The sequence below is a fragment of the Passer montanus genome, unplaced genomic scaffold, assembly GCF_014805655.1.
Source record: "Passer montanus isolate IOZ18808 unplaced genomic scaffold, ASM1480565v1 scaffold55, whole genome shotgun sequence".
Lineage (NCBI taxonomy): Eukaryota > Metazoa > Chordata > Aves > Passeriformes > Passeridae > Passer > Passer montanus.
The window spans coordinates 672,264-689,923 of NW_024370485.1; the positions used below are offsets into that span (position 1 = coordinate 672,264).

At 47.3% G+C, this 17,660-nt stretch overlaps 1 protein-coding gene across 9 annotated transcripts in view; it reads right to left on the reverse strand.

Annotated features, from left to right (window-relative positions):
* ZC3H7B (zinc finger CCCH-type containing 7B) overlaps window positions 1–17,660 on the reverse strand; it is a 47,064-nt gene that overhangs the window by 10,027 nt on the left and 19,377 nt on the right. For 5 of the 9 annotated variants that reach the window (XM_039725279.1, XM_039725282.1, XM_039725278.1 and 2 more), the window contains 10 exons: window positions 16,832–17,091; window positions 15,028–15,376; window positions 13,934–14,043; window positions 12,914–13,076; window positions 12,668–12,829; window positions 11,838–12,043; window positions 10,441–10,541; window positions 9,588–9,769; window positions 5,983–6,068; window positions 488–621 (listed from right to left, as the gene is read on the reverse strand). In XM_039725279.1, the coding sequence (XP_039581213.1) occupies window positions 488–621; window positions 5,983–6,068; window positions 9,588–9,769; window positions 10,441–10,541; window positions 11,838–12,043; window positions 12,668–12,829; window positions 12,914–13,076; window positions 13,934–14,043; window positions 15,028–15,376; window positions 16,832–17,091 (1,753 nt within the window). The remainder of the gene's footprint in view (window positions 1–487; window positions 622–5,982; window positions 6,069–9,587; window positions 9,770–10,440; window positions 10,542–11,837; window positions 12,044–12,667; window positions 12,830–12,913; window positions 13,077–13,933; window positions 14,044–15,027; window positions 15,377–16,831; window positions 17,092–17,660) is intronic. The other 4 variants (XM_039725283.1, XM_039725276.1, XM_039725280.1 and 1 more) reach the window with 3 other exon arrangements.

The window sequence follows — 17,660 nt, forward strand, 5'->3', positions numbered from 1 at the left end:
CATTCTCATGGGCCCCAAGGAGTCAAGAGGTACAGACATGGCATGCATCACAGAGGAGCAACCAAAGCAATGAAAGAGCTATGGGAAACTAATTTAAAAGGAAGCAGAGCATCTTGAATCATTTCTAATTGTGACCTGACAAGACATCTGCAAACAGGTAAGTGTATAAACACGTGCAGAGGAGAACTCTGTTAGTGCCCTTGATAAGAAGAAATTATAGGAACTGGGAGAAAAGGGAATTGTGGGAGCTGCCAGGATTAACAGTCTGCATGATACTGGCAGCAAATACCCACAGTAAAGAGAGAAGTAAGCTGGAAAACTGCTACCTGCAATGCCTGCTATGGTGACAAACACCCTGAGCAGTGAGAGGCTTCTAGGAAACGTTACAGCCTCTTCCAAGGATGCCAAATGAAGCCCTGGAGAAGGTAGGATGAAAAATTCCTGCCCTTGAAGAGGGGTAGAGGAAAGAGAAGGTTGAATTGCTCACCAGTGGGGGGCTTTGGCACTACAGTACTTGAGGTCTTTATCTGGCTCCACCAGCTGCCCGTTCCTCCAGCACTGGCCACACACAAATTTCATCTGGAGGTCAAAGGTGCTTGACGTGGGATTCCGGGGAGAAGCCTGGGGAAAAGAACCACAGCCTCAGGCAAACAGAGGCAAAATGCACCCCCCAAACCTGCCAGAGAGATTCTGGCAGCTCGCTGCATGCCTGTGTGCCAGCAACAAGCCAGATTAAATCAGCTCTCCTTCGCCAGTGTTAGCCGGTGGCCCGATGAGATACCAGACAGGAGCAAAACCACTGCTTGCTTCAGCATGATTTCCTGGGCTTTGACATCTGGCCAAAAGCACAGACAGCCTGGCAGCTTCCAGCACTGACCAGGCCTGGCTGTGAAACCCCTGCAGTGTGCCTTCCTGTACAGACAAGCTCTGTGAGACTTACCCCAGAGCTTAATCCCCACTTCCCTGCAGAGAGGGCAATCCATGTCCCACTCTGCCTGTGCAGAGTGCTTGGTCACACAGCTGAGAGAGGTCCCTTGGGAGGAAGCAGGACCATATCACAATGCAGGACACAAAACTCCTGCTTTTGGACCAAGAACCTCCTGTCACACCCAACATTTGACAATGAAGTCAGAGCTGGGTCATCTTGTTGATATCCTTCCAAGCCTTTTCTGGGCAGGTTTCTGTCTCTCACTGAATTTCACAAGCAGTTGAATCACAGTCACATATTTCTTATCTTCTCAGCCATTGCACTTGTGGCCCCCACCCCACTTGAAAAGGCTAGTTTGGGATTATGACTAACATTCTGTGGAGAAGGAAAAGAAAAGGAGCCAAGCTCATATCACTGCTGCCTCATGTTTTCTGAGCAAATCTCTGGAAAATTGTTTGCATTCTGTATCACCACTGGAAGAACATGAGGCTGATGTCTCCAGTTCATTTCCAAACCAAAAAACAAACCCAACTGGATGCCAGTGTCCCTTGGCACAGGAGTATGTAAGAGTACAACAGAACACCCTGGTCATCGAGCTGGCCATGAAGCACAAAGGTCATGCACCAGCAAAACAATTCTGACTGTCAGCCACATCAGCAGCCCATCCCACCTGCCATGCCTTGACTTTAACCCTGAGCATCTCACAATAACCAGACATGCAAGCTGTGTCCCTGAAGAGCAGGTTTCTGCCAGCAATTGATTAACAGCAGCATGGAGCCTGGCTGCATCCCTAGGTTAAGGGAAAACAGCAAGCACAGGCAGCACAGAATCAAAGCATTTCCCAGGAGATGCCACATCAGCTATCAACTACCACTGCATCCTCCAGATAGTCTTCTGGAGAAGCAGAGCTGACATGTAAAGGGTCCTCTGTCACTGTGAAAGCTGACTGGGGAGCTGATCTCACCTGTGCTGCATACATGAGGCCATCAGTTCTCTGATGTCCAGGCAAAAGGACCCTCCCAGAGAACCAGCATCTCTTTTGAAAGAGATAATCCCTTTTGAAAGAGGGTAATCTCTTGTCTGGGAGAATGACCTTTCTGGTTGCTCCTAGCACATGACTCGTTCCTCACTTGCTGTCAGCTGTCACACCTGTGCTGGTGACCACCAAGAACACATCAAAGTGGCTGGTTGTGAGATGAGCAGAGTTGAGATTTGGACTACCATGAAAGGCAATAAAGATGCCTCCCTCTCAGATATGTGGCCTTTGAACAGTAGCTTTAATCACCACTTGGTCTTCAAAGGAAATTCCACTACCACTCACTACTGACCCATCAAACCTATAGGCCTATGGTAACAAAATGTCACTGCTAGCATATTCCCTTTTATCAATCCCATGCTATCCTCCTGGTGACAATCTCTCAGCACAGCCAGGAAGCTTTGCTCAAACCTACTGACCAGCAAAACTAAACACCGAGTGTCTCCAGAAGAGACGAGAGATCAGAGAGAAAGAAAATATATCTCAGGTAGTTCTGGTAATCTGAGCTGCTTTTTCCACAAATTCTTAACCAGAAGAAGCCCTGTGCATTTCTTCATCTGAGTCATGCAAACTGCTGGTCAATCCAGTGGGCACGTATGCTCCCAGGGGATTAGGAGCCAAGCAAAAATTCAAAGCGGCTCCTGTTAATGCTACGTGACTGTATTTGTAAAGGCAAGACACATACCTGGCAGGCTGCTGATAACCAACAGTGTGGAAATTATATCACATGAGGCTCTAGCAGACTAAGCCAGGCAAAAGTGCCGTGGGCTATGGCACCACCCCTTGCTATGAAGCCAGACAATATAGTGCTAGCTAAGCACCATGGCAACCAAATAAATACAAGTCTCTGGCACGACCGCTCTCCACTTCAGGCTCTGCAGAAAGCAACAGACCCTGCACGGCCATTCATGTCTCCCAGCTTCAGGAACTCCTCTCAGCAATACTGAAATGTTCTTTGGAGGAGCTACATACCTCAGGGGACTACATGAGGAGCCCAGGTTACTCAGGCACCTAACTGAGTGAGCAGTACTTAGGTGTAAGTACTCCTTAGTGGAGACTTTTTTCCTCTCCATGCTTAAATTGATAATTCTGGGGTGAGCTTTCATGGGCGTTTTGGTGCTGGCTAGGGGAATAAAAACAAAACAGCTCTTGAAAACCAGAAAACATGAGTGCTACAATCCCTCAGTTTGCTGGGATGTGATGAGAGGACACCTCTACAACAGCTCCCTACAACAGCCCCTCCTGCTGACTGGCTCTTCAATCTGTGGCCACTGGGTTTACTCCTACAGCAGCTGCTGTGAGGCCAAATTTGTGGGGCCAAGTGCAAGATTCTGGGCAGGTGCTTGGCAAACAGTATATCTTCATTTTTTATTTCTTGCTAAGCCTCCTGACCTTCACTGTCACAGCTACTGGGCCCCTGCATGCTGCCTGCCTCTTTTCTCCACAACTGGACAGCCCTGGGTGCTGAGTCCAGCTGGCAGCTGTGACAAAACTGCAGCAAAATCTCCCAGAGCGACTTCGCTTCCGCTGACCAGAGGGCCCTGGAGTGAGAGTGGATCACACGGGATGGTGGGAAGGCGGAGTCTGTTTTTACAGCACTCCTGGGAAGTTGTCTTTGCCAGGCAGCCAACTTTGAAAGCTGGAAGGACGCTGAGAAAACTCTGAGTCACGTTAGCCTGCTTGGACAGGAGAAAACAATGGCAAAAGTAAACATCTCTCAACAGATAGCTAGTCCTGCCCGCAGGGCCTTCGGCAGCAAGCCCGAGTCTCATCCCAAAGCACAGCCCTCTGGCTGAGGACGTGCTGTTGCCAAAGCCATGGGTGCTACTGCAAACACACACATCTGACTGACTTGACTGTCTCCCTGCACAGTGCCAGTGCCAGGCTGCCAATCCTTAGAGAGGGCTGGTGGTGCTGCTGGTAGGCACTTTCTCACTGTACCAACACGGCTGCTGCTTTGCCTCTGCACCCTGGAAGGGTTGTGGGTGCAGTCCAGCTCTGTGACAGGCATTTATGGGCCACAGTCAGACTTTGCCACCGGTCATTAGCCCTAGCACTGCCCACAGGGCCCAGAAACTGTAGCTTTCTACCTATCTCCTGATTTAGCAGGCTCTGGCATTTCCTTTCCTGATCCTCTGCCCCTTGCAAGCCCCAGCATCCAGAAATGGAACCCTCACTCAGCAGTCAGATGCCATGTGTTTCACAGGACATGCTCTGACCATGCCTGCTGTACAGCTTATTCTTCTAGCAGCAGCACCTCCAGACAAAGGTGAATTTGAAGCTGCAAGGCTTACAGGAAAATGGCTGTCCATTTATCTTTCTTTTAATCCCCTCATTATGCACAGAGAATGGCAAGACAGAGCTTTCTGGAAAATGCAAGTAAATTCACAGCAGGCAGGACAGAACCAATCTCTGCACTGTGCTCTTGGAGCAAGGCACATATGGAGCAGGGATTGCTGATAGAAATTCAACTGCTGTCACAAACTCCTGCAAATGCACATTTAGTTTTCTCCCATGTGGAGATGCAGGCCACTGGCTCTGTCCCCACACCAGGCAGAAAAAGATCACAGCCAGCTCTGGTTGCAGGGACCATTCAGATCCTCCACTTCTCATATAATACAGGATGTAGAAACTTGTCCTGCTCAGCTTCCTGAGAGTTTAGAACATATTCCTTAAGCAAGTCAGACAGTTCTGGGAACTACAGACCTTGTTTTTTCTTGGTTATTCTGGACTGCTGCTTCCCATTCCTCTTCTCCAACCATTTCAGACCATAACAGCTGCACAGGTTTATTGCTTAGCATCCCCTTGAAGATGAATCCAACTCATGCAGCATAACCAGTGCACAGGGGGACACAGAGCCCACTGCAAGCGTCAGTGCAATCACCTGCATCTTTCCTGTGAGGATAAGCTATGCCCACCAGACCTTCCCACAGATGCTTCCCCAACATCAGTGCCCTACAGCCTTCAGAACACTTCTGATGGCACACAACCAAGACAAAAAACAGCAGCTAAACATCACATGAGTGACTCAGATTCCTCTCCTATAAAAGACCTACTCCACAGGGTGCTCACAGACTGCACTTGGCACTGGTCTCTGCAGAGGAACTCCTGGGTGACAGATCCCACACAAAGGTGAAACACTCTTGCTCAGACAGTAAGGCACAGGCCAAGAGATGGCAAGCTCAGGTTTGCAGAGGTTAAAGAAAGCTGTCAAATGGGAACAAAAAGGATTTACACACTTTCCCCACCATTGTCCTGTTCTAATGGCAAAAACTGATTTAGTTCAACTTCAGGACTGGGCTGGGAATTGTCCTCACTGAGTGGGCTCTGCTCCTACAGTACAGAAATTCCCTCTGGGATAAAAAAAAGGATAAGACAGCAGTGCCCATAGCCAACAAGACAGAGGAAAGTAAACAAAGAAAAGCCCTTTGCTTCGAACTCCTCTCACACTACCCTGGTACGCTCTTGGCAGTGCTGGAGGGTTCAGCCCTTCACACTGAGAGACTGGTGACAAAAATAAGTCAAAGCTCCCAGCCTCCTCCTGGTAAAGCATCACTAAGGTCTCTGTTAGCACCTGGGCTGCCAGTTCCACCCACTCCTGTATTTAGATCAGTCCTATACGTCATGAGTCATTCCTTAGAAGTCCTTCAAACTGCTCTACCGCCCCTTGGCCACTGAAGGGCAGCAGGACACATTTGGTCCCCACTGTGACCACTGCCCCCAAAGTCTCCCAGTTTCACCAGCAAGGGTGTCACAGGAAACAACATTCTCGTGTGTGTTGCTCTCAGTGACCTGGAGGCTTCACCCTAGCAAGGAACAGAGCAGATAATACTGCAAAACAAGGCACAAAGCTCAACACCAGCACTGCAACCAGGAAAGCTCTCAGCTCTCCTCCACCTCAATGGCCAGCCTGGTCTGCCTGGGACCTGTCAGGCACAACAGTGGGAGGAAAACAGAGAAAAGGCTGGAACCATTGGGAGCAAAATCTGTCTCCAAGCCCTCCATGGACCTCACTTACCACGCTGTTGGCTGGTTTGCTGGCATGTGCCTCCATCTGCTGCCAGTACTTCTTGGACTCCTGCACAATATCTTCGTGGGTCATTCCTGAGGACAAAATGGAGACAGAACTGAGCTACATTCCTTTGGCCAAGAGAAGAAAGGGAGGTGTTGCAGGACTTTTTATTTTGGGCTTAGTAATCCCTGAGTAGCCGAGAGCTCCCAACAGTCCCCCTGGTAATGTCAGGACTGAGTTGTGGCAGAACCCACCACAGAATATGTCTAATCCCTTGCTAAGGAAGCTCCTCTCTACACAAGGCAAACAAAAGGAGAAGAGTTCGGTCTCCTGGGCTTGTTCAGACTTGGCTTTCTGCTCAGGCAGTCTGCAAAGGATCCAGATGCTGCTTCCAAAGCCAATAATTCTTCACAAGGATCAAGAGCTTGACCAAGGCTGTCCCCGACCCCCATATCAGGTCCTAAAGGCAATGCTTTGTTACTATTGATCTACTGTATAAGGAGTTTTTGCTTCTAGCTTGGAAGATCTCAGACACCCACTGAGACATCCAGCATCTCCAAGACCCCAGAAGTCTCACCTATTACCTGCTGGGATTAATTAGCCTGTTACACTTTCAGGTTGAGAGGGCTCCCCATAGGCAAAGAGGAAAGATGAAATTCAACACAAACAGACACCAAGCACAACCAAGGCAGCAAGGAAAGACCAGCAGTGCAAAACTAACCAAGGAACAGCTGCTAGTAAATAACCAGCAAGGAAAGATCTGCAAGGTCTCAGATATCAGAAATACAACATCAGACAACAAGAAAAAGGATTGGTCAGACCTTATCTAAGGAATTAGCTCCTGACCAGCTCAAGTGGTGAGGGAACAGCCTCTGTTAGCACCAGCCAGCTAGATGGGCAGTCAAGTTATTAAGTGCTCTAGAGACCCAAGACAGCTGCCAAAACAAACTGAAGCAAAGATCTTGCACAGGCAGCTGATTGCAAGAGGGGTGCTGAGGATGGCCTTGATGCAGCATCACCAGGACACAGACATTGCAAATTTGATTGCTTTGCTGATGCCTACAGCTTTTATTACTGAAGTGAGCTATTCCCCAGGAGTATTTCATAAACACAATCATTGATCTGGGAAACAGCACATTCCGCAACTCAAGGGCCACCAAACAAAGTTTTCATCTCAGCTTAGGCTGTGTGTAGCTTGGGTAAGTCACAGCATTCCTGACCTCAGTTTGTCTGTCTGTGATTTCGGCTGTTCATGTCCCCATCAGGCACCACTACTGCCATTTGCAGGGCTTGAACAGGATGAAAAGCACTCAGAAAACTTCATCATTTTTCAAGAACATTTGCTCAGGTCTTTAAAATGGCAGCTACTGCACAACTGGTATTGCTCACAGATCAGAGCTGTTGGTGAATATTCTACTTCTTAACCATTAATCCCAGAAGAAATGGTGTAAAGTTAGAAAAATTGCAACTCTCTCTTCCATGTCCAAGTATTCCAGGCTAAGACACAATGATGATTTGTGTTTTGGAGACAAAAACTCTAAAGCTGGGAAAACCACAACAAAAAGTTACACGCTGCACTGGACCTGGCAGGAATGGGGCTGAAGCAGCTCCTACCTTCTCCATTCTGCACGCCTGTGATCCTTGGGGTGCAGAACCAAGGGAGAAGCATATACAGGTCTTGTCAGAAGACTGAATTTCAAATGTAGTTCTTGTGACTGCCTTTTTTCAGTTCTAGAATTCTCAACTATCTCCACAATACAGTCTAGCAATGTGGTGGTTGGGAAAGAAAAGCCCTCACAAATGTGAAAGGATGGTTTCCAATCTACCAGCTTTTCAAAGCATGAACCATCACAAAGAAAAAGGCCCATGTGTTGATTACTTATAATATTTCTGCATCTTTTGCAATATCATTAGTGAAGACAAAGAGTCTGTTATTACCACCGGTGGAGGAAGATAGCAAGAGATGCCTGTGAAAAACCACAGTGAACAAGAAAACAGTCCTGCCTGTCAGATCTTGGGAACCTTTACTCCACTAATACAATCCTTTATCCCCATGAACAAAGCCAAAGGCTCTGTAAATGCTCAAATGGCTGTGAAGTGTTTCAAATGTAAGCTGCCCTCTTCCTATTCTTGCCGAGCAAATAGTGCCCAAATGAAACTTCCTGCTCCAAAGCTAAAGCATTCCCAGAGAATGGCAACAACTACCTTTAATCTTGGTTTCCATAATGAAGGCTACACTTGAGAGAGGCAAACTAACAAGGAAAGCAGGCTCATATATACAGCCCTGCAGAAAAAAAGCCCACAAGATAATGTCCTATTGTTGGAAAAGGTGGATCATTAAGCACAAGGCTTAATGATCAACTCTGCAGCTTAACTCATGGCTTGTTTCATCTCCTCAACTTTCCCTTTGAAATAATTTCTTCAAATAAAGAAGTAAAGAAGAAAAAAAATCAGTTTATTTCTTCTGCAGGATGAAGAGGAAGGAACACAAAGGGAAGGGAGAAGGGAAGAAACTTTTCAAGTAACAAAACCTGACCAAAACAACTAAAATAAACCAACCTTGGGATGGTGATAAAAGCAAGGTACTTGAATATTAGAGTGCCCAGAGTACAATGAGCAGTATCACAAGCATGTAGGGCAGCAATGGTGGCCCATGACTCACAGGCAATGTGCTATCTTAGAAACTCCAGAGCTGTAATTTTTTAATTTCCTGAGGCCACAAGAAAATGAAGGCAAACAGAAAGATTAAAGATGGCATTTGCCACAGTGTGCTATTTGTTCATCACTGTCCCTCATGAGCTGAAGCCAAGGCCAAGGACTGCACTGAACATTAATTATGACATCAAAGAATGGTGAGAAACATCCATAATGTGTTTCCTCTCTGAAGTACTCCCATTACCAGGCTGGGTGTTGCACTAAATGAGACCCTGAGGTGAAAAAACATGCAGGTAGCACTGTGGGTGGACTAATATCTAAACAGCCAACAGGACAGCAGCCAGAGAAAACCTCCAATGTATCAGACAGAGACAAGAGACAGGACTGAAAGTGCCAGATGTGGCAGTGTCACTATATGATTTCCCTGAGTATAATCTCTGTAAAACCCTGTCCTGAGGCATGTCATCAAAAGCTTTTTGGGAAACACCAAGTATCTTGCAATTTCCTGCTGTTGGTGAATTTGTTTTGAGAAACTGGAGATTCACAGCCTTCTTTATATAACCAACTGCTTTGTCACCTGTGCTGCCATTCTCACTGCAAGACATGTTCACTCAGGGATCCAGCTGCTATTTGCACAAGATCTAAGCACCAAACAGCTCTTGGGATTCAGCTCTGTCTACCTAATTAGAATTTTAATTTATTCAGCTGGTCCCAAGGGAAAGGCTTTCTGGTCTGCAAATTATATTTGCAGTTCCTGTAAATGGACAAGCGCCAAATCACCTCACAGAACACCTTGGTCCTCTCTTTTGTGTGCCTGAGGAGGCAGAGTAAGCAATTTCCAGGAGTGAGTGATACTTTCTCAGTAGTCCCAAATCACCTTCTTTCCCTCTCAACTCGCCCTGGGTACACACTGGAAGAAACTCAGGTGAACACAACACCAGCCAAGTCACACTCACCTGAATATTGCTGCAGCAGCCAGACCTTGAGCTCAATGAAACTGTGAGCAAAGTGGCAGCTGTCCTCACGCAGGCAGCCGTAACGCACCTCGTGTCGGCACACGTCAAACTGGAAGTGCTCCTGGAACTGACGGATCTTGGAATACTTCAGGGAGGTGGAACGCACAATGTGGACCAGACACCTGCAGGAAAATACAAAGCACCAGGGGATCAAACCATCCCCACCTCCTACTTACATATAACATCCAGATATTTGACTGGGCAGGCAAAGGACACAAGAAAATCGATACTGGGAGAGACAGATTCCCTCCAGGAAAAGCAAACCCCTGCCCTCCCACCTGATCAAGCCTGGGTAGTTATTTTCACTCTGAGCACATGGGTGATGCTCTGCCTAAGTTCAGAGATCAGACAAGTTTCAAAATACACAGCAAAGATACCAACTCCTCTGGTTCAGCATCTCCCCACGTCTCAGGTTGCCAGGAATCTGAAGGAATTGTATAACTGTGTACTTGACATGTTTGTTATGCTTGTTTTCCTAAACATTCATTACCAGACAGAGGCAGGATCCTGAGCTAGAGGATCTTTGTTTTGACCTTTTTGTAAAGGCCAAACTGAAAGGCAAATTAAGTCAATGGAAAACTTAACAGAGTGACGCCAAAGGGCTTTGCTGGTGCCTGAAATCCCTCAGCACCAGAAGCAAACATGCAGGATGAAGTGCTATTTATCATGATTTGAGCTGTCCTACCACTGGAACCCATAGGGAGGAAAGGAAGAAAGAGACCAGAGCCCTGGAGTTAAACTGGCTGGACTTGTGAGACATGATTCTCATCAGGAGAAAAAATTGTTCACTCACTTGTTGTCATGGAAAATGTGTTTTGCAGAAAGGTTGGAGCAGACAGATGGTGTGTCCTTGGTCCCTTTGCTGATAATCCGGGGTTTGCTGTCAAAGCAAATCTGAGAAGAGAAGAATTAGCATACTGGGAAAATCTTAGAGAGCAATGAACCAGAGCAACTTCACTTAGAGGAGAAAAAAGAACCAGAGCCAGCCTATTCTAATGTTCAAAGTTAGAAAGAAGTGTGGTGAAAACTTTGTGGTAGGGCTTTAAAATAAAGCAAGTCAATCTCTGGAAAAGCTTCCGGACAACATTTTTTGGCTTATTCTCCACAGTATTTTCCATTGTGGTTGGAAAAATTTTGGTCAGAGCCGCATATTCTTTCCCTGTTAGCCAAGAGAACAAGAACAAGGGAGAAAAAAGAACACGTCCCTTTAGATGCACTGCCAACATGGGAAACTCTGTGCTGCAGAGCATTAAAATTATATGAGGCAATTCTCAACTGACCAATCAGTAGCTCTGCACAGACATCAAGTGGAAATTTGTTGCATTATGGAATTCCGATTTTTAAAGTAAATGGGGCTAAATTCCAATTCAAAGCAATATGTCAAGATTGGGGAAGAGACAGGTGATCCCATGAGGCTGTGTGCATCATGGGATCACCTCCTTTCTCCTTTCTCCTGCACTCCTGTGTACAATGCTCACTGTCCTTCTGGGAGCAGGGCACTGGCTGGGACACACAGAGTTACAGGTGGCTTGCTCCTGCACCCTTAAGATTTCCTTCTTGAAAAATGCCCAACATTCCTGGACTCTTTTTCCCTTCAGGACTGCTTCCCAAGGTACTCTGCCAACCAGGCTCCTAAAGAGGCTAAAGTCTGCCCTTCAGAAGGTGAAGTGGCAAGGTGTCAGTCTGCTGACCCCTCTCCTTATTGCTCCAAGAACTGAAACCTCTGCCACTGAATGACTGCTGTGCCCAAGCTGGCTTCCACTGTATCACCCACCAGTTCTCTGTTCACAAACAGCAGACCCAGTGGATGCCTTCCCTAGCTGTCACCCTCACCAGCTGTGTCAGGAGTTCTCTTCCACACACTCTAGGAACCTCCTGGACAGTTTCTTCTCTGCTGTGCTTTACGTACAGCAGACACCTGGTAAGTTGAAGTTCCCCACAAGAAAAAGGGCCAACAATTATGAGACTTAGCTCATCTCCCTATAGAATATTTTGTCTGCCTCTTCACCCTGGTTTGGTGTAACAGACTCCAACTTTCTTGGCCTTCCCAGAGGCTTGCAGTTTCCACTGCAAGCACTCCAGTACGAGCCATCCCACCATATTTTTGTGGTGGCAACTATCAACATATCAGTGGTCCAGATACATACTGAAGAGATGATGGATGCCTGCCCCCTCCCACCAGTTCTGTACCTCACAGAGGAAGGTGAAGATGCCCTGATGTTCCTTGAGGAGCTTGGCAATTGTGAGGCTGCTCTGCTTGATCCCACCTAGCGGGTCAAAGAGGAGGTCACGGTTGAGGGTCCCCTTCCTCTCCTCCGTCCAGACGTCGATCTCTTCCTGGTGGTACGCGAAGGTGCAGTTATCCCCGTACTTACAGTCCTGCTTGTTAAGCATATCTACAAAGCAACAAACAGCACACACCACCACACAGGCAGGGCAGCCCAGTCAGAAACTAAACTCTCTCTCAGCTTCTCCCACTGCCCACGCCTCACAGGGAACTGAAAGCAAGAAAACAGAGAGCTAAAAGAAAAAGGAAAAGACATCTCCCAAGTGCACCTATATCAAGACATTCAGGAGTTAATGCAAACTACTGAATGGTGACAATCTCAAGTAATGCTGCTATGGGGGAAACCATCTCAAAACAAGAGGCCAGCTTTAATTCAGTGCCTGGCCAGGGGCAAATCATGACTTAACTAACCCCTTTTTGAAGTACAGATTAAGTTCTCCCACAGGCCCAGCAGTAAGGGGCCATTTTAGCTTGGTTCTTGCAATCTCCCCACCTCATTAGGTAGTTCGTAATGACACTGCCTCGGGATACCAGTCTGGTCACACTCTGCCTGCATGTACTGTGGGATGGGCCAGAGCAAAGGAGCAGGCAGAGAATACTTCCCTAGGCAGAACCACAGCCCTGCTACTGATGGAATAGGACGCCCTAGAGCCAGCAGGCAATATCAAACAGAATTTCCCTCCCACTCTTCCCTGGTACAGCCCCTTCCCAGCGACCAACTGCCACAGATCACCTTTGCACAGATAATAGGATCCTACGAAGTTGGTTTTGGTTGGGCGAGGACGGATCCTCTTCCAGGTCTTGTCTTCTGAGCTCTTCAGCCTGCCCAGCAGGATGTCCCGCTTGCACTTGTGCTCCAAGCCTTCCCGATAGGTGTAATCGCCAGCCTTGGGCCCTGCCAGAGAGAACAACCCCATCAGTCTGGGGAAAGCCAATTCCTAGTCTGTGCTAGTGCTCTGTGGCTGAGCAAAGGCATCACCTGTTTTGGGGTAGCAGATATGACAGGCCTGTTTGAAAACGTGAGTAGATGCCAGGGGGTTCTTCACCAGCAGAGCCGTGTTGGGCATTACTGGTTCTGGCTGGGACAGCAGGTGCTCGGGGGCCTTGGGCACAGCTGGGTGACTCACTCCACCAAGGCTGACCTGAGTGAAAACACACACACCTCTCTGTTCAGCTCTGCAACCTCATGGGCAAGAGACCTCTCCAACCCCCTGCCCCCCTCCAGTCTCTCAAAACATTTCTCATTTTCTCTCTCATCAAAATGTTCACATCTGAAATGACATTTCCAGAAGAGATGACTGCAACTTTTTCAAAGAGAATAAACACTGTGGTGTGTTCACTTCAAAGACAGACCTCTTTCCTACTGGTAAGAGACCTTAGTTTTCTATCATGAGCCACAGAACAAAATGCCTTCCTCACTCCTTCCCATTCCTTCCATCACAATCTACTCTGCAATGAAAGGCTTTTAAATCAACCTTATCCCAAGCTAAGAAAAAACCCAAACTGCTTATCAGTCAATATTCAGGGATATTCACATTGATGCTAACAGGGCCAGCAGGGGACAGGAACTCAAGAATAACTTTTGTTCCAAGCTTACTAATCCTCCCCTTTTTCTCCAAGACTGGAGACACAGGACAGAGGCAGAACATCTGGAGAAGCCTCCTGATAGGGGCAGAGAGCAACAAAGAACTTCAGTAGCCTGAAGTCAAAGCTGGCTTACTCTGCCTCATCCTTGAGTGTTATGTGGCTGCCAGACACGGTGGGACTCTGGCTTCCACGATCCCCTGCTGACCTTACAGCCTCGGTCACGCCAAGTTTACCTTGGCAATATGGAGTTACGGATAAAAACAAAGACGGAACAAGTGTCTTCCTCCTGACTCAGTGGGAATCTTTACCTGCCTTGCCACCACTTGGGAGGCAACACTCACCAGGGCAGGGTAAGAGGAGGGGCCCAAATTACCTACATCACCCAAGTGACCACTATCACCACCACTACTACCTTGGCTCCAGAGCACCCTGGGACGTCGGCACGGGGCAGTAGCTCACTCACCACTGGGGCTGGTTTTTGGCTGCCGGGTGGGTGGCGCAGTTCCTGAGAGCTAGTTTCTTCTGGACAAAAGAAGAGAAAAGAGCCCCACAAGACAAAAACAATCATTTCACTCTCAGAGGCAGTTCTACTCACAAAAGGACAAACAGCAGCTTATTACATTAATTTATTTATGCATATATTTATTTCATAATGTTTTAATAATTTATTCCCAAACCATCTATCTAGACTCAGAAAAACTCCAGAAAATGCCTTCTTGTCCCAGAAATCCTACTGAACCCAACTCTATGCTGCTAAGAACTGGCATTACTAAGATGGCAACCCAAAGCTGAGGTAAATGTGAGTGTTCAAGCACTGGCCAATGTGGCCAATCTCTGCTGCTCTCAAAATACTTTTGCTACCAATATACTGCAATACTGGGAACAAATTAACCAAGAAGAAGCCCACTTCCCTCCTGAACAGGAGGTGACTTAGTCCTTGCCCAGCATCCTCCACAGCTTTTCTCCTTATGACATGGGAGTTCAGAGCCCCACTTGAGAGGACACTCATTGCCCTGAATTCAGAGATGGGAAAGACCTAACTTGGCCTCTATCATTCTTCCCAGCACAACAAGGTGCTGTATCATCTAAAACAGTCATTACCATTCTGCTAACTTTGTGCAAAATGTCAAAGAGTCATTGAGGAGGAAGGTGGAGTAATCATGCTATAGTCCAGCAAATTGTGCCAAGGGAGGTGCTCTGGACACCAAGCCAAGTTTAAATCTCATCACTCATCATTATACACCTTTGCTCCTTTCTCCTCTTTAGATTTCACTCCATGCAGGTACAGGTTATCTGAGATTACAAGAGGTTCTTCTCATTAAGTCTGAGCTAAACATTATCAGTTACTCTGTCCAAGACAATTCACTGCTCTCTTCTACATTTATATTCCCATTCTGCCACAGCAGCAGAAAAAGCTACAAGACATATGTCCTCAGCATTGAAGGAAATAATTTTGGCATGCATTCACAGCTTAGGCAACACAAAATGACATCACTCTGCACATACCAATGGCAAAGGAATCCAAGGTGTCCAGCGACCCCCTGCTTGTCCCAAAGGAATCCAGGGCATCAAGCCGTGTATCTGTGTATGGAAGCAGATCCAGGGAATCCAGCGAATCTAAAGTGGAGCTGCCACTTCCTCCTGGTGGGGCCTCAAAGGCATCCAGGACAGAGGAGGAGGAGAGCTGCTTGGTGGGATCCATCACCAGGCCAAAGGAGGCAGGTGGCAGAGGGGTAGAGACAGGGATGCTGGCTGTCACAACTGGAGGCAGCAGTGGAGTTCCCCCCGGAAACACAGGAATCAACTGGGGCATCTCTGTTGGCAGGTTGGTAGGAATGGTGCCCTGGACCAGAGACTTCAGGGGAGCAGGAAGGAAGATAAATAGCAAATTAGTATTGAGGAGCAAAGACTGAAAAGAGATGTCCTGGTTTTGGCCAGCACAGAGTTAATTTTCTTCTTAGTAGCTGGTACAGCACTGTGTTTTGGGTTTAGCATGAGAATAATGTTGATAGCACACTAATGTTTTGGTTATTGCTAAGTCATGCTTACTCTAAGTCAAGGACTTTTCAGTTTCCCATGCTCTGCCAAGCGAGCAGGTGCACAAGAAGATGGGGGAGAGCACAGCCAGACAGCTGATCTGAACAAGCCAAGGGGATATTCCATACCACAGAACATCATGCCCAGAATATAAACTGAGGGAAGTTGGTCAGGGTCACTGACTGCTGCTTAAGGAAGGCTGGTCAGCAAGTGAGCAATTGTACTGTACATCACTTGTTTCTCTTGGGTTTTATTCCTCCCTCTCTCTCCTTTTCGATTATTATTGTTGTTGTTAATATTGTATTTTATTTTGTTTCAATTATTTAACTGTTGTTATCTTAAGCCACAAGTTTGGGTTTTTTCAATTATCCTCCTCACTGGGGAAGGGGCAGGAAGAAAGTGAGTGAGCAGCTGTCTGGTACCTAGTTGCTGACTGGAGTCAAACCATGACAACAGAGAGCAACAGGCTCCCAGTGAAGAGTGTGTTGTACTAGCTGGAGCAACAGGATACCTGGCAGCTCAATCCACCTGCAGATTTCCCACAGACCTCCCAGTCTTTCTGTACTGCAAACAGTCTGGAGCAGGATCCCTGAGGAGGTGTTGGGATACCTGAGTTCATCAGTCAGCAAGGCAGTGCCCTGCGCTGGGCACCTGAACCAGCTCAGTACACCCAGTGCAAAGGTCAGGTAATGATCACAACCCATGACACCTCTCATCAGGGCTTTTCCAACATAAACATCACTATACAGCTTCCAGACCCAAGGTGGCTCACATAAGCAACACTGGCAACTAAAATCTAACATAAGTATGAATACATATTGTTTATGCAGCTCCCAGACCTGTTCAACGAGCTTAGGCTGAGTGCAACCTGCACAAAATACAATGAGATTAGAGCATGCCCACTGTATAAAATACATCCATCATTCCTGCTTCAGCACACTCCTTTTACTACTCTCAGACTTGCTTCAACTTCACAGACATGAGAGGCCAGGTGGAAGGAGACGTCAGGGGAGGACTACCTTGGGTAGCACGACATATTTTGAGAGGCAGCTCCCTGAAGCTGCACACAGCAAAGCATGCTTGGAGGAGGACTCTACATACTCACAGTAGCAGAAATAAAGGAAAGAATGAATGAGTTTTCCCAGAGGAAGAGGTAGGAGAAAAGAATTACAGAAACAGAATGAGAGGCAGCATGCACATCTCATGCTCCAAGGACTTCCAAGGACCTATTTGGAACAAAGAAGCAGCAGACCCATGCAGCACCCACTCTTACTAGAGGGTATGGTGACCCTTCAGCAAGGGAATCCAGGAGGGAGTCTAGTTCTTCCCCAATGATATCCCCATCTGTGAAGTCCTCTGTGTTCTCAGGCACTGGCAAGGGTACACAGTCTGGAGATGGGAGCAAGCTGGCAGCAGGAAGCGAGGTGGGCAAGCCCTTTGCATCTGAGTCAGAAGGCAAAGGGGCCAGCCCCTCATTCACAGGGATGGAGGTGGCCACAGGAGCTGGGAGGCACTGCAGGTCCATAGAGCAGTCTGTGATGAGAGAGAAACAGAGCCAGTCACCAGGAGAGCCTCTTGCAGGAGACAAATAGAGCACAACGTGGCAAAAACAATATTGTACAAGTCCATCAATCACAAAAACCAAGTATGTCAACTTTCTGAGAGGAGAGGCTCTACTCTGAAGAATACCTGCCCTTTCATTTTTGTTCCCACTCCAATGGCTCACCAATAGCTGAAATACATTCTAAGGGCCAGTGCCCAGTCTGACTGTCAGGATTTGGCAAGCACATACAGCAACCAGGAACAACACAAAACCTGTGGCTGAGCAGTTACCAAATTCATTATGGCCAGGACTAAAGGCCAGAGGCAAGTAATACAATTTCTCTATAAGCCACCACCTGGTGTTTACTTTAATGTTCCTCACTAATGCATTTGGCAGAGATCACTGCCTTCTCTACTCCTTGGAGCTTTGATATCCTGGCTGAAAGCTTGCTTACTTGCACACCCTCTCTAAAAACCCAGGCATCCTAAATGGAAGAAGACAAAAAACACAAGGCCCTGTTGAGAGGAGAGTCAGAGATTGAGTGGTCAGATCAGGTTGT